Source organism: Carettochelys insculpta, chromosome 31 (genome assembly GCF_033958435.1).
Source record: "Carettochelys insculpta isolate YL-2023 chromosome 31, ASM3395843v1, whole genome shotgun sequence".
NCBI lineage: Eukaryota > Metazoa > Chordata > Testudines > Carettochelyidae > Carettochelys > Carettochelys insculpta.
In genome coordinates, this window is record NC_134167.1 from 11,118,190 (window position 1) to 11,129,711 (window position 11,522).

The 11,522-nt window shown below is 52.2% G+C and overlaps 1 protein-coding gene across 1 annotated transcript; it reads right to left on the reverse strand.

Annotated features, from left to right (window-relative positions):
* Window positions 1-1,046: 1,046 nt before the first annotated feature.
* On the reverse strand, window positions 1,047-9,014 carry LOC142004135 (low molecular weight neuronal intermediate filament-like). Its single transcript, XM_074981570.1, has 4 exons — window positions 8,298-9,014; window positions 3,693-4,010; window positions 2,775-2,899; window positions 1,047-1,649 (listed from the first exon to the last, which is right to left on the reverse strand). Exons 1-4 carry the CDS (start codon window positions 9,012-9,014, stop codon window positions 1,394-1,396), a joined length of 1,416 nt encoding a protein of 471 aa, XP_074837671.1. The 3' UTR covers window positions 1,047-1,393.
* Window positions 9,015-11,522: the final 2,508 nt, after the last annotated feature.

Genomic DNA, 11,522 nt, shown 5'->3' on the forward strand with positions numbered 1-11,522 from the left:
CGCCAAACCAGAGCTTTCCTCGGCCTGCTCTTGTTGTTCGTGGCCTCGTCTACACTAGCGTGGCTTTGCTAGTACAGCTAAGACGACCCAGGAATGGCAGAGCTAGGTTTCAGGATAGAATGCAGAGAGAATGCGTAACAGGGCAAGGGCCAAGGAATGGAAGAAACTGATGAATCAGCTATGCTTATGCCAGGCTGGCTTTGCTTAAGATTGGGGTTTCTGTCCCCATTTTAATGAATTCTTTCCTCCCCTGGTGGCCTGCAGGACCCTATTTATGAAGAGCCAAATGGCATCCTGCACACACCTCCCGTATGTGAGGCCACGCTGCATGCTCGGCAAAATGGTGTCCACCGCCCAGCGTGACCTCATCCCGATGCCGCGTGTAAGGTCTCGCGGGGTGCAGGGAGCCATTTTGTAGAACAAAATGGTGTCCCCTCACCCATCATGGCTTTGCATGAAAGGACACACCGGGCAGTGCAAACTGGTGCCCTCTGCACACTGAAGGCGGCTGCGACCCCATCTGCTGCTGATGTAACCCCCCCGTGGGGCAGTGACCACGGTTTGGGGATCGCTAGTGCAGCTATTGCTGACTAATAGGGTTGTCTAGGGGCCTTTCAACGCACCATTTACACTCACTAATTCTCCCTTGCTTTCTATAGCATATTTAGTGGCTTTGGTTTCCAGTCCTTTCAGGCAACTGGACCAAGTTTGCCAGATTTTGGGCCAACAAAATGTTCCTCTCAAATCCCAGGGACTGAGGTTTGAAACCGAGCATCTGGTGGCACAAGCCAGCCACTCAATCAGTCCTAGTCTCTAACCCACAGTGGAGAGAAGGGGGTGGGGTGGGAGTCAAAGCCACTAACAGGTGGACTGCAGAGTGTAGGGAGGAAAGGCAGCTTCTCTGGAGCCCTGGATGCTGTTATGGAGGAGCCCAATTCTGGTCCTGCTGCAGTCACTGGAATGTTTTATCACCTTGCGCAGCGCAGACAGATTGGAGGGGGCAGGGGGCACTCATCTGCACCTACACCCCTTTGTTCTGTCAGCATTGTCATAGCAGCATCAAAGGCTCTAACAGAGATGGAGGCCTCATTGTGCTCAGTGCTGTACAAAGAGCCCAGAAAAGATTCCAAACACACAGACAAGACCAGGTGAGAGAAAACTGAAGCACGGGAAGGAAAAGTGACTTGCTCAAGGTCATTAGGCAGGTCAGTAGCAGAGCTGGGAAGGGAACCCAGGTGTCTGAGTCCCAATCCAGAGCCCTAGCCACTGAGAAATGCTGCTACTCAGTGTTACTATAACGGACTACAATGTGACACAACCTAATCTCTCCCTGGCAGGGGTGGGGAGGGACTCCTCTTCCCCTGGGGGCAGAGCAGAGTGACTTCACTCCAGTTTAGTTCTTGGCTGGGCTGGTTTCTACCTTTTCTTCTCTGGGTTTATCTTCTGCAGAAGGCTTGGGCTCCTCTGCAAGTTGGGGGTCCTTGCTGCTGTCCTGCGGGTCTCGCTTCTCCTCCTTCCGGACAGTGACGGTGCTGCTGGAGAAGACTTTTGCACTGGAGAAAGGGCTGGAGGAGAAGGTGTAGCCCAGGCCATAGGTGCTTCCAACATTGACGGTGTTCAGCCGTGTCTCCTCCCCTTCCAGTAATTTCCTGCGGTTGTTGGGTGGGAACATGCCAACAAAAGGTGCAATGAAGCCAGATTTCACAGCCTCACCTGCCCCTTTCTGAAATATCCTCCCCCCATCAGTTTTCAGTGAGATGTGGCTACAGAGAACTGCCCACCCGCCGCCCCACCCGGAAAAGCAGCTGAGGGATCAGTTGGCATCTTGGAATAAGAAACAGCCTGTGCTGTGCGCACTTCTTGGATGGCTCCTGTGACCCTAGGTGCCGCTACCCCAGCATGCTCCAAACCCCACTGTCAGACTAGCTGGCCAAACAGTGCCTTGCAAGGAATCGGATAAAAACTGGAGACACACTGGCCATGAATAACACCAAGGGGTGCGTGTCCGGGTTGTGTGTATTGCATTCCCAGTGAGCAGAGCACTTGGGCAGCTGCTCTGGAGAGATTCAGGTACCCCCCAGCTGATGAGCAGGGCTCCCACGGCCAGCAGCCTGTGAGTCTATTGGTGGTGCACATCCACACATGCCTCGGTGCGCACAAAAAAATTATTCTACCCATGGATGGAAAACATTAGTGGGAACGTTGAGAATCGCAGAGGTGTGCTGGCCATCAGGGCCATCCCTAGTGGGATGTGGGACCAGGGGCAATCACTCCCCATTGACCCAGACCCTCCCCACAGCGGGCCCTGCCCTGCCATCACCCCCCTGCTTCCCACCAGACCTGCCCCTGCTCTCCCCCCTCTGATCTCTTCCCATCCCTGCTCCACTCCCTTGCCAAAGCCCCCTCCCTTGAGCAACACGAGCCATGGGATTCCCGGAGGCCTGGCACGGGTCCAGGGTGCTCAGCTTCCCACTGCATGGTGAAGCCAAGCACAGCAGGCTGGGGCAAGGTGGCCAGGTGGAGAGAAGCAGAGCTACCCATCGCTGTGCTGAGTGGGGGAAGGGACCCCTGCTGCTGCCCCACAGCTGGGCCTCTCCCCCCAGGAAACGCCCCCAGGTAAACACAAACCTAGCTGTGAGCGCCGTCCTAACAAGCTGGGTGGTGCTGGAATCTCTCTGGAGTGGCCGCGCAGCACCCAGCTTACAAGGAACGCTGGTGACAGCCGGCCTGGAACATCCCTGCGCCAGAAGGAAGGAAGGACGGTGCCATTTTACCTGTACGCGGCTATTTCAATGTCCAGGGCCATCTTCACGTTCAGCAGATCTTGATACTCTCGGAGGTGACGCGCCATCTCGCCCTTGGTTGTTCTTAGAGCATTTTCCAGCTGGTTGATGGTTTCCTGCAACGCAAGAAGTACAGGGGAGAATATTCTGATCAGGTCAATTGTTCCCTCTTGTTTAGCAGAGGTGGGAAAAAAACAGCCAAAAAGTTACTTGAGTAAAAGTGCAGCTACTTTGGGGAGAACTGTAATCAAGGGAACGTCAGAGTATCCTTCTGGCAAAACCTACATGAGGTAAAGTACAAATATCACATCTTAATTGTACTCACATAGCCAGAAGTATCCACAGATTTCCATGGGATGGCTACTTCTTACTTCTGGATACTTGAGTACAATTAAGATGCAACACTTAAGATGCAAAACTCAAATAGTTTTCTAGATTGCCACTTTGACATTTACTTGATTACATGTTCCCCAAAGTAGCTGTATGTTTACTCCAGTAACTTTTGGGGAGAACTTTTCCCTCCTTCTGATGCGTTGTTCAAATGGACCTTGTGAGGAGATATACGTGACCCAGTGGATTAGATGGGAGACGAACAGCCTTGCCAGACTCCTAGGCAAGGTAAGAGGGGCAGAATCCCCAGTCCCGGAAGGAGCAGGGCCTCAGATGGAAGGGGCAGGGTCTCAAGTTAAAAGGGTGGGGCCTTGAGTTAAAGGGGCAGGCTTCATGTGTAGGGGCGAGGCCTCATGCGAAGAGGCAGGGCTAGGACCAACAACCCTCAGCGCCACCTGGAGGTTGCCACATGGGAGTCTAGCAACAATTTAAAGGGCTTGGGGCATCAGCTGCTGATGCTGCTGCAGTAACAGCGGTGGTGGCTGGGGACCCCAGAGCCTTTGGAATTGCCGTGCCCACCTGCAAGTGATGGATTTCCCCGTTGCTCCTCTCCTCTGCTTCCTGGAGCTGCCTCTCCAGGGACTCATTGGCACTCCTCAAAGCCTCAATCTCGATATTGCGGGCCTGCAGCTGGCGCCTGTACTCCGTGATCTCCTCCTTGGCCTGGCGGATGCTGTCATTGCTACGCGCCGCCTCCTCGGTGAAGTTGGCAAACTTGGATTTGTACCACTCTTCGGCGGACTGCTGGTTGCGGGCAGATAGGACCTCATACTGCATGCGGATCTCCTTCAAGGCGGCCGTGAGGTCTGGCTTGCTCACATCCACCTCCACTGAGACCTGGAGAGGGCCCCCACCCCACACATACACAGGATGAATCGCAGGACAATGGAGAGTAATACAAAAGCACTGAGCTGCTCAGTGTGGTTTGTTGGGGTAGGTAAGAGTAGGGTAATCACAGTACCCTATGATGGATAGGGGACACTGGCCTTTGGGGTTGGCACCTTAAAGACAAACAAATTTATTAGGGCATAAGCTTTCATGGGCTGCAGCACAGGACTCCTTGTTTTTGCTGAAACTCGCTAGCACTGTGGCCTGTCTGAAATCTGACAACATGGTGCAACCTTGATTATTGCAGCCATAGGTAGTCAAATTTCTCTGTTATATTCAGAGCCACACCCTTCTCTGCCTCCCAGAAATCTATCCATAGTATAATCACTATTATACTTCTGTGTCCCATTGAAGACAAAGACTGAAACTGTCCCAACCACCAAACAGTTTATGATCTAGAGCAGAGGTCAGCAACTCCCAGCACACATGCCAGGAGTGGCGTGTGAGCTGAATTTCATCGGCTTGCAAGGTGGGAGCTCAGCTCCACCTCTCCTTCCCCCATACAGGTGGGAGCTTGCTTCAAACCATACTGCCTGTTGATTAACAAAAGCATTAACAGCTAATGCTACCACCTGCCACCTAACCGGTAAAGCTCTGCATCTTAATTTATTTATTAATGAAACTGTTGTAAGTAGGACTATCGGTGACTTTAAAAAACATCACCAGCGCTCGGACCATACAGAGAGGTCAAAAGATCAAATTTCAGCACTCTGCCTTGGAAAGGTTGCTGACCCCAATCTAGTGAGACAGAGAATGGGAGAGAACTGTCCCGAGGTCACAGACAGGAAACAGAGGTACGATCAGATGAAATAATCTGCCAGTGTCACAGACCTTACCTCAAAGCCCTATCTAGTCTATAAGACCAACCTTCCCCTGCATAAATTAAATGAAAATTTCTCTTCTTTAGACAATCATGGTCACCTGAATTTATTTTGTGTCCCTTGTGAAATCTCAGAGAAAACCCGTGAAGGACGAGTGAGGCCAGAATACTGGAAAAGGGCAAACACAGCACCCGTGTTCAAGAACATCAATAAATAGCAACATTCTGGGAATTACAGACCTGTTCAGCCTAACTTTAATACAGGGGAAAGATATCAGAACAAATGATTAAATAAGTGAATTGTTTGTCCTAGAGGATATCAGGGGTTATAAGAAAAAGACAGAATAGATTTGTCATGAACAAATCATGCCAGACCAACCTAACTTCCTTCTCCGTGTTATTGGCTTAGTAAGTGGTGAAAGGAGTAGCTGTGATATATCTTGATTTTAGTAAGGCTTTTGACACTGTTCCACCTAGCATATGCACAAGCAAACTAGGGAAATCCAGTCTTTATCAGTGTTTCTCAACCTTTTAAATAAAGTAGCCCTTGCATGCCCCTAAGGCTACATGCACCACTGGTTAAAAGAAACACAGACCTAAAGTAATCTGAGGTTTTGAAACAAGTGCCATTCAACCTTTCCAGATTACTGTACCCTTTTCAGGAGTCAGATTTGTTTTGCATACCACCAAGTTACATCTCACTTAAAAACTACTGACAAAAACATGCAGAAATATCACAGAAGACGGCTATTGAAAACTTGCTGACTTTCTACCACCCTATTATAAATCGATGAACTGGAATAGAAATATTGTACTTACATTTCAGTGTAAGGCACATGAAGCAGTAGAAACAAGTTGTTGTCTGAATGATCTTTTAGACTGTACTAACTTTACTAGTGTGTTTATGTAGCCTGTTGTAAAGCTAGGCAAATATCTGAATAAGTTGATGTACCCCCCCGGAAGAGCTGGGTGTTCCCCCAAGGGGACACCTACCCTAGTTGAGAAACACTGGTCTAGATTAAATTACTAGAAGGTGGATGCACAAATGTTTGAAAGACCATACACAAAGCATAGTTATCAAAGGTTCATCTGGGAAGGCGTACCTAGCAGGGTTCCACAGCGGCCAGTCCTGTGCCAGATACTATGTGATATTTTTTTAATGACTTGCCTAATGGAGTGGGGAATACGTTTATAAAATTTGCAGATGACTCCAAGCTGGGAAGGGTTACATAACATAACAAAATTTATTCTGCCCATGGATGGAAAAAGTTGGAGGGAACCCTGCACCTCAGCTTCCTTCCAGCTTTCCACATTTAGGGTTCTATTTGGATAATCAAGGCTGCATTACAATACCGCTGCGCCAGCTATTGCTTGGAAAGCTGTGTGGATAATAAAAGCTCTGGAGATAATGCTGTGAAGCTCCTTTGCTAAGCCGCTCTGTGCTTTTCCTTAGGGATCCAGTGTTTTAACACCTTCATCTACATTTTACCATGTCTGATGCTACCTTGCAACAGTGGACATGAGCAAAACCTGCCTGACAAAGGAATTGTCCCAGAGCTGTCTACTGAACCTGGGCATAACAAGCTCAGTTCTTCTCTTGTACCTCCGAAGAATTAACATGGTTTGGCTCCTTTGGGCATCATTCCTCCCAGCATGTAAGGGAATAGTCCCACAACTTCATTTGAAGCACAGCCTGATGAATGAAGCACAGAATCATGTAATCATGGAATCCTAGGGCTGGAAGAGACCTCTGGAGGTCATCTAGTCTAGGCCCCTGCTCAAAGGAGGACAAACCCCAACTAAATAATCCCAGACAGGGCTTTGTCAAGCAGGGACTTAAAAACCTCTAGGGATGGAGATTCCACCACCCCTCTAGGCAAAGCCAGGAATTTCCTTCTCTAAGCCTTCTGTTTTTCTTTGCACTAGCACATGGCGCAGGACACAATATATTGTCATTGTGAGCACTCTGCAGGCACTGACAAGGACGGTGAGTACTGGGTACCTAGTGTACCAACGGGACTGCAGCATAGCTGTCCTCCCAGCGGCGTTTAATAGTAATGTCATCAATGCGACGTTTGTTCTGGTAGTCAAAGAACTGAATCACACTCACGGGGGATGACCAGGCAGCAAGGCAATGAAGGCGAGTGGCTAATTTCAAAACGATATGCCAAATATACTGTCATTAGAAAAGCAGCCTAGTACCCATTCAATATAAAGAAGAATAAGGGTCAAGCTGGGGCACAATGGGCTTGCATCCTGCAGCTCTCCTGCACCAGGACGTGAGCCAGCTAGAAGTCACCTCAGCAAAGATGACCTTCCAATGACCTCCAGGCTGCCAAAGCTTTGGGCCCAGTGCAAGTGATCCAGAATCTACCCATTGCATGAAGATACTAGGCGGTGCATAGGTAACACCCTTTATATACTCGGCAGATGGAAGGATAAAATTACGGGGGGAAGGTCTGTGGTGTGACACCACTAAGGCATTTTGCACAGAGAAAGGAGGTAGCATGTGCAAGACAGAGAGAAAAGACGCACACATGAAGGAGAGGGGCAATGTTCTGCATAGGCCACACCCTAGTCATCTGGCACATCCAGAGGAGGAATGATGTGTGCCTAGAACACACCGCAGCCCGCACACGCGAGAGAGAGAGTGTGAGTGTGAGTGTGTGTGTATCTGGCACATAGGGGGGTGAGTGAAGGTGCACCCAGCCACACGGTGCATGGGGCAGGGGATAAGGGTGCTGGGCACCTGTGGGTGGGGGTAGTGGATGCCAGCACAGAGTAAGCATGTCTTGGAGGCAAATGCTACACCCGTGGGGGTGCTCTGTGCCACCCCCAGCATGCTGTGGGGAGAGGGTCCTGGGAAGGCGGACAGAGGCAGAGGTAGGCAGTGGGGAGAAGAGAGGAGCGGGGCAGCACTGGGCAGGCGCGGAGAAGAGGGGACGGACGCATTGCAGGGCTGGGGCAGGCAGGGAGGGGAGCGCAGGGGCTGGAGGGGAGAAGAGCGCAGCACGAGGCAGGCGGGGAGCGCAGAGAAGGGGGCACAGCGCTGGCCAGGGAGGGGAGCGCAAGGCTGGAGGGCGGTTGCGCAGGGCAGGCGAGGAGGGGAGCGCAGGGAGAGGAGCGCAGCGGTGGGTACAGGTGGAAGGGGGCGCAGGGGCGAGAAGCGCAGAGGACTGGAGCGCAGCGAGGGGCGCAGGGGCTGGGCAGGAGCGCAGGGGCGCGCCGGGAGGGCGGGAGCGCAGCGATGGGCGCAGGGGCTGGGCAGGAGCGCAGGGGCGCGCCGGGAGGGCGGAAGCGCAGCGAGGGGCGCAGGGGCTGGGCAGGAGCGCAGGGGCGCGCCGGGAGGGCGGAAGCGCAGCGAGGGGCGCAGGGGCTGGGCAGGGCGCCGGGAGCGGAGCGCGCAGGGCCGCTACCTGCGCATCCTGCAGCGAGGCCTGCAGCTCCGCCACCTCCTCCTCGTGCACCTTGCGGAGGAACGCGATCTCGTCCAGCAGCGACTCCACTTTCTTCTCCAGCTCCAGGCGCGCCAGGGCGGCGCGGTCCACGTCCTTGCGGTACTCGCGCAGGGCCAGCTCGGCCTCCTCCCGCCGGCGCGCCTCCTCCTGGCACTGCTCCCGCAGGCGCTGCAGCCCCTGCGCCAGCCCCTGGCTCTCCAGCTGCGCCTCGTCCCGCTCGTGCCGCAGCTCCTCCACCTTGGAGCGCAGCTCGCGGATCTCCTGCTCGTAGAGCTGCTGCAGGCGGGAGGGCTCCGCCTGGCGCTGGCGGAGCAGGGAGACCTCGGCCTCCAGCAGCCGGTTGTGCTGCTCCAGCTGGTGCACCTTCTCGATGTAGGTCACGAAGCGGTCGTTCAGCCCCTGCAGCTGCTCCTTCTCGTTGGTGCGCACGATTTTCAGCTCGTTGCTCACCGCGCTGGACTGCGACAGCAGCTCCAGGTGGTCCAGGGAGCTGGGCGCGGCCAGCTTGCGGTAGGAGGAGGAGGAAGAGTAGGACTCCCTGGCATGGTGCGCGCGGTAGCCTGCCGGCCGGGGAGCACCCGAGCTGCCGTAGACCCTGCTGGAGAGGCGAGCGGATTCCCCGAAGAGCTTCTTATAGGAGGAGAGTGGGTAGAGCAGGTCGCTGCTGTAGCTCATGGTGAGGCCGGGGGAGAGGCAGGCGGTGCACAGAAAGGGGGAGACTGCGCCTGGCTCTCCCCTTTTATAGCCCAGCAAACACCAATCCTCTTCCCCCTGCTGCTGGAAATGAACAAGGCCCAACCAACTGCAAACCCGCCTGGCAGGGAGATGGGGGCGGGGGGGGGGTGAGGGGAGGCCCTTGCCTTTCTCCTTCCCAGAGATTGGCTTTGTCAGCCAGGCCGGCCGCAGCTGGACCTGCCGACAAACCAATGTGTGGCTGTCCCTAGGACTGACAGAGGAAAGGCATGGGGGCCCCATGGGGCTGCCGGGGGATGCAGACGTTGCAACAGTCATCAGAAAGGGTGAAGGATACAAAGGAGGAGTGGGGAGGACATAAGAACAAGTAAACGGGTAGAGCCCAGCAAAACCAGTGCTATCCAGCCGAGAGGTGCAGCCGGGGACGTCCACATGGATAGCCGTGGCTCATCTTGGTGGATGCAGATGCAGGGCTTTCCATGCTGGGTCACAGCAAAGGTCCATCTCACCCAGTATCCTGTTTTCCAACAGTGGCCAATGCGAGGGAAGGAAAAGGACAGGTAACCTCCAAGTGATCCACCCCAGGCAGGGAAAGAATCACCGCCAGAGTACTGGAAAGCCACCACTGTGTCAGGGCTGGGGCCTCACCCAGGGGAAGAGCAAGAACTACAGGTTGAACCTCTCTAGCCTGGCATCCTAAGGATCTGACCGGACCAAATGAGACAAGGTGCCAGACCCTGGGAGGTTAATAGTGTCTAGCACATTACCAACACTTCCACTGCTTACTGGGCTCTTAGGTGACATTTTGGGGTAAACTGGAGCTAAATCACAGCACAGAACACAGAGAACCAGGACTGGTGGCTGTAAATAAATGTTATGGGATCATGGGAAATTTGGCCACACCCATGAGTTCCTTAGCCAGCCAGCTAACTAAAATCATGCCGAATCACGGATATTGCAGGATGAGAGTGTGCTGGGCTAGAGAGGTTCAACCAGCACTAGACTCGGCAGCAAGTGACCAGGCAGAGCCCTGATAGAAAGGCTAGAGGGAAATGGGAACATACAGGGCAAGTGGCCTGATGCAGGTAACAACAGAACACACACAGCTGGCAGGACCGACTTCCTTTCTCTGTTGTAGAAGTGCTAGACCTTCAGAAATTTACAAAGGGTGGGAATGCGAAAAGGAGGGCCAGGAAGAGGGGACATTATTCTAGCTTTGATTCCCCCCCTCCACATCCCAACTTGTCCTTGTTATGGCCCAAGATTTCCAAATGGCTATTGACTCTCAGTGCTCAACTTCAGGCATTTTCATGGAGTCTCTACCTACCACTGCCCTTGCTGGAGCTGCCCAGTGGTAGGACACACTGGCCCTGAAAATCAGGCCCTTTTCAAAGGTGGTTGATGTTTACCCTCCAAAAATGGATCTAAAGGAGCAGTCCCTCAACATTTAGGCGTATGCATTTAGGACCAGCTTGTCTTTCCGCAGCAGTTTTGCGAATGTATTCTGGACTACCTCCACAAAAGAACTTTTGCATGTGCACAGCCATGTGTTTTAAAACATTAAACTATAAAACGCTGCTGTGACAGCTGCAGGCAGATCTGCCACTTCTCCCCTGCAGGAACTATTTCTTCTTGTGGGTTGAAAGTAAAATTGCAGGAAGATTGCTTGGTATAAAAAGATGTGGTAAATGCAGCTTGGGTGCTGCTTTTCTAAAAAGTACTCCCACTTTCTCTCTCACTTAGCTCAGCGCAATCTAATGACTCCACTGAAGTAAGAATCATAGAACACTAGCACTGGAAGGGACCTTGAGAGGTCAGTAAGTCTAGTCTCCTACCCTTGCAGCTGGACCAGGAACCATCTACATTGTCCCTGTTAGATATTTATCCAACCTGTTCTTAAATATCTCCAAGGATAGAGATGCCACGACCTCCCTAGGCAAATTTATTACATTGTTTAACCACCATGACGAGGTTTTTCCTAATGTCCAGCCTAAGCCTCCCTTGCTTCAATTTAAGCCCATTGGTTCTTGTTCTATCCTCAGGGGCCAAGGAGAATAAGTTTTCTTCCTCTTCTTTGTAGCACACTTTTAGATACTTGACAACTAATAGCATGCCCCCTTCTCCATGTTCTTGTTCCCCAACTAAACAAACCCAATACTTTACATTTTCTCTTGTAAGTCATATTTTCTAGATCTTTGATCATTTTAGTTGCTCTTCTCTGGACCCTCTCCAATTTCTCCACATCTTTCTTGACATGTGGTGCCCAGAACTGGACACAACTCCAACTGAGGCCTAATCAGCACAGAGTAGAGCACAAGAATGACTTTTCATGCCTTGCTCACACCACTGCTCAATGCTGTGCTGCAGTGAGAACAGAATGAATGCCAGAGGGAAACAGGCTTTGCATTAGAACTGGATACATTTGAAATCCAAACCCCAATTGGAATTCTTTAAAGTGGTGGTTCTCTTCAGACTGGGCTGAACTAAAAT

Bases quoted from the DNA above. Each gene is read 5' to 3' on its own strand.
- LOC142004135 (XM_074981570.1), bottom strand. From the start codon at position 9,014: ATGAGCTACAGCAGCGACCTGCTCTACCCACTCTCCTCCTATAAGAAG. The intron at 4,011-8,297 runs GTAGCGGCCCTG...GGCCCTCTCCAG, and splicing joins CCTCGCTGCAGGATGCGCAG to GTCTCAGTGGAGGTGGATGT. The intron at 2,900-3,692 runs GTGGGCACGGCA...CTTGCGTTGCAG, and splicing joins GGGAAATCCATCACTTGCAG to GAAACCATCAACCAGCTGGA.